Source organism: Penaeus japonicus, unplaced genomic scaffold (assembly GCF_977035675.1).
Source record: "Penaeus japonicus unplaced genomic scaffold, GWHDUDI00000001_assembly GWHDUDI00000011, whole genome shotgun sequence".
Lineage (NCBI taxonomy): Eukaryota > Metazoa > Arthropoda > Malacostraca > Decapoda > Penaeidae > Penaeus > Penaeus japonicus.
In genome coordinates this window covers 18,620,077-18,625,076 of record NW_028234413.1, presented here as the reverse complement: position 1 = coordinate 18,625,076, position 5,000 = coordinate 18,620,077, and the positions used below count along the sequence as shown (strand labels likewise).

General features: G+C 38.5%; 1 protein-coding gene across 1 annotated transcript in view; it reads right to left on the bottom strand.

Moving 5' to 3' along the window:
- The window catches only part of LOC122247226 (metalloreductase STEAP4), a 13,462-nt gene that overhangs the window by 6,364 nt on the left and 2,098 nt on the right, over window positions 1-5,000 (bottom strand). The window contains exons 3-6 of the mRNA XM_043006290.2: window positions 2,121-2,294; window positions 1,740-1,857; window positions 665-870; window positions 51-184 (exon numbers count right to left, since the gene is read on the bottom strand). Of these exons, the coding sequence (XP_042862224.2) occupies window positions 51-184; window positions 665-870; window positions 1,740-1,857; window positions 2,121-2,294 (632 nt within the window). The remainder of the gene's footprint in view (window positions 1-50; window positions 185-664; window positions 871-1,739; window positions 1,858-2,120; window positions 2,295-5,000) is intronic.

Sequence of the window (5,000 nt, the reverse complement as noted above, 5' to 3'; positions counted from 1 at the left end):
GCTAGACAGAGTCAACAAGAACAACACGGAAAAAAAGCACACCCACTTACCTGGAAGATAGCAAAGGGTGAGAGTCCAGAGCGCGGTGATCGCCGAAGCGCGGTTCAGGTTCAAAAGCGCCAAGTGCTTGAAGGTTCTCTCCGTCCAGGTCTCCCCCTCGTGCACAGCGCCACACAGCTGATACCTGTTCGCATGCAGGAACCGCAGTGGCACTTTCATTCATGCCGTGTTCTATTCAGATTTCAGATTTCGCTATTTCAAGAAAGGCATGTAGGGGATTGGGATTCCAACTTTAAACGCTTTTAAACACAAATACACACACACACACACACTCTCTCTCCCACACGCACACACACACACACACACACACACACACACACACACACAGAGTCACACGCAAACACACAGACGGGGTTCCAACTTGACATGTATATCGCATATGCCCACCACAGAAGGTAAAGGTCTATGGCAACATGGCCGTGAAAATATAATATACCGAGCACGTATACTTCATAGAAATAAAGAAGATTGAGTTACGTAACACATGATACTCAAACTTATCTTAGTTCTTTGCCGCGAAGGAAGTGAAATCGAACAGCAAAATCCTAACTGAAAAAACCTTTAGGCAAAACCCCCGAAAAGAAACACACGCATATCCACCTACTTGAAAAACAGGATGAGGTAGTGTACAATCCACAGGATCGCCACAACCACCAAGGGTCTTTGCCAAGAGGGCATCAGCTGCAGCGGGATGGCCTCGATCTGCCTGGCCGCCTTGAGGTCGCCGCGGTCCACGGGCGTGTAACCCATCTTTTTTACGAGCTCTATCACCGTGCTCTTCGCTTCCTTACAGTCTGATGCTACGGGGACCTGGGCCAAGAGAGTAATGTATTGTGATGTTTTTATTATGGCTGTGTTCTCTGTGACAAATGTGGGTGAAAGTATGCACGAGCTTGTTCAGTTTCAGTTATGCCTTTATGTACGTGGTTGGGGTTCATTTTATGTGTGTATGTTTGTTACTGTGTTTGTATCTTTTGTCCAGGTACTGTTTTTAGGTGGTGTTTGTGCTCTTTCTACTCGGATAGTTATATAGTGTTGATGGTGGTGTTGTGGTTTTGATGGTAATGATTTGAGCACTGGTTGTTATGCTGATGCTGCTTTTACTACTGGCATGTTAGTGATGGTTATATTATACCTTCAATATCCTACACGTTTTTGTTATGAATTATCATTATTGATTTAAGACATTGATATATATATATATATATATATATATATATATATATATATATATGTATGTATATATATATATGTATATACATATGTATATATATATATATGTATATTATATATATATATTATATATATATATATATATGTATATTATATATATATATGTATATTATATATATATATGTATATTATATATATATATATATGTATATATATATATATGTATATCATATATATATATATATATATATATATATATATATATAGAGAGAGAGATATATAGATATATAGATAGATAGATAGATAGATAGATAGATAGATAGATATATGTATATATATGTATATATATATATATATATATATATATATATATATATATATATACACATATAGACGCACACAAATTTGTGTGTATACATGTGCGTAGGTGCGCCGACGCGCATGTAAGTGTATGCACGCGCTCTGTTTACACATCAGATCAATATACCTTTTCTCCTCGCACTGACCTGTTTCGCTGACTGCTGAACATTGTTTTCCAAAGCGTAGGCTGAGAGTACGTTAAAAGCCTTCACAACTTTGGCTTTCGGTATCAAACTCTGTAAGTCTTCGGCAAAACTCGGCTGACTGAATGAAGAGGAAAACGCGTTACTCACAGTAGAATGCACATGCAATCAAATACCTCATATATCTGACATTTGTTCAACTCACAAAAGTACGCGATTCACTATAACAGTAAACACCCACACAGACACACAACGCACATACATACAGATAATAGATACATATAAATGACAGATGATTAATAGATACATACAGATGACAGATAATTATTCTACCCCCTCCCCCCCCCCTCAATTCAGCCGAAATCAAGAATCCTGCCAAACAACCTGGAATCCCGTGGCGCAGTAGGATTGGCGACGTCCACCACCACTTTGCCCTGAAGGAGGTTCGCTGGAAGACGTGGGTAGTGGTCGCATCCTACGGCCACGATCACCAAAGGAGCTCTGGCCGCTTCCGTCTGTAGGACCAGCTGCGTCCCTGGCTTGGCTCGCACGAGGTTCCTGCAGGAGTCGGGGTTTGGGAAGGTATAGCATAGGAATTTTCATCCTTTTATTGTATAACTGTGGAAGTTACAGTGATAATGGGTGTCTTGGAACTTACAGGATTTACCTTTAATAATGTAGAGGTAATATTAACTGAAAGCAGTATAGTGCAGGTAATATGATAAGGGTAACATAGGAAATTGGTCTTTCAGCGTTGCCAGTGTAGGGATAGTAATGATAGGAAAGTCCTTCCTGACGTAGGTACTGCAGTAGGGGGATAAATGTTAAGCATTGACAGTGCTTGTAAAGTGCTTATCGATTGTCTGCAACAGTAGAATATTAAATGGGTCGTGCCTTTGTGACACGAACTGCAGACCAATAACTGACGTCAGAGGTGCTCATTATTGAAATGAACTTAGTAGAATGACAGGCATTTTAGAATGTGTTATCATAAGTTCCACAGTGCTAGGTGAATTTCGACCTTAAGGATAATTCATCTCGTTGCATCTGCTCGTTATATATTAATAAGACACAGTAGCAGTAAGAACGTACTTTACGAATTTCGGATACATACCAGGATCAGTTATTTTCATTCACATTAAATATTAGAAGATGACTACTGTCGTGGATACTAAATCTATATAAGTATGCATTATCATCACCTGTGTTTTTAGATAAAGATCTTATGTTTTTGTCCTTCTGATTACTGAATAAAAGGCATATATATTGCATGAATTTCATAAATTGAAATGGAACAAAAAGAAATCATTTTCGTAAAATTCTCTCAACCCACTATCCTTCCTCTTCGTATGTCTTGTTGACAAACATTGGTACTACGAAAAGGACAATATTATTCCTACAATTTTGCGTACAGAGGTGGGTAGATGGTAGAGAAAAACACCGGAATGGACGCATTTCCACACGCACTGGGCAGTGTTCAAGGACGAAAAGGTAATAAATCCTGTCTATATGCGTGGGAACGAATGCCATATAAAAAAAAACATAATTGTTTGTAATAAGGAAGGTTTCTTGCGTCTAATTCGAAGAAATGGTGTCAGGGTTTTGTCTAGTTTGCAGACAAGGAACATATAAAAGGATTGTATATGCATTTTTTTGTCTTTTACTGTAGATACTTCCTTTATTGTATATTGAGTTTTGTTATCCATTTATAAGCTAAACTGCATTGCCAAGTATTGATAATATCCTTACCAGTATGTTCCGGCTTATCGGAAGAGAATGCTCCTGATGTAGAAAAGTAATATTCGAAAACTATAATCTGATTTCTTATCAATTACACGTGAAAATTGATTTAACGGAAATTCAATTTTTGCAATATATATAGAAATCTGAAAGAAATGTATTGCATACCGAAAAAAATGCTTACAGATGTAATCCGATGGTTCGCTAGAAATAAAAACAAACATAAGGCGAAACAAAAGGACCTGTAATAAAAAATTCCTGGTGCCAGTAATGATAGTTTTCCTGGAAGCTAAATACATATGACTAATCAAATCAAGTATTCAATGTATTCAGTAAAAAAAACAACAAAAAAAAAAACAACAGTTTAGCCACAGAATATCATTGATACCATTACATTATAGGATGCGATGATAAAATCAGCCGTAAATATCATTGTGCGCTTCATATTATACGATGCAATGACAAAACCTTGTTCTTCGGAAGAAGAACAAAAGAAAAGCGACAAATCAAATAACAAATAACAAATACAATTTTTTCTTCGCATGTGTAAACTTAAAACAAAACCCTTATCTCTATCTAATCTTACAGTCCGTCTTTATTTCTTCCTTATCATATCACGTAGACCTAGCTAGCTCTCCCAAGGGAATGAACACGGCCCTGGCAAACAAAGTCTTCACGGACGACCAAAATATTTGCCGAGAAGTGCCACCTACGCTCCAACGGCCCAAGAAGGGCTGTCACGTGATCAGGAAACACGCTAAGGCCAGCCATTAGTTATTCATGCGCTCCTAAGGAATTCGTAATGGTACATGGTTTACCTCTGGGTAGGGTCCACGGCGATTACAGAATAAAAGGTATATGTCTATGGTGAATACGGGCCATTTCTAATGCGGCATAATGCTTTTGAATGCTGTTTGAGATGAATGGAGTCGTATGTCGAGGTTGGCGAGAGAGAAAGCCGACGATGAATGAATAAAGTCAATGATGAATACGTCTTAATGCAAATGCGCATAAGGTTAGGGTACATACAGGCTACTGGTGACTATAGACTACATGGAATAAACAGCAAATACAGTGTAAGGCGAATCTACGGTGAAAAAAACAAATCTACGGAGAGTATGAATGAGGAAATAACAAAGGCTAGTCGTGTCTCGCTCGTTCCTGGAAACTGTTGTCATCTGTCTTCATTGATTCGTGTATACAGTGATCCGGGTTCACCGAAAATGCCAGCCACCACAACAAACATTTCAAAGGAATTTAAACATTTTGTAGCCCTTTCATGTCTGAGGCAGCGATTGCACACACACACACGCACACACACACACACGCACACACACACACACACACACACACACACACACACACACACACACACACACACACACACAGACACACACACACAGACACACAAAAACACACGCAACTACACACAAACACACAGTGCATGACCATTCATGTAGTATCTATAATTTTCAATTTCAAGTGCCTCCGAAGATGAAAAACGTCGAGTAACGATGACCGTTT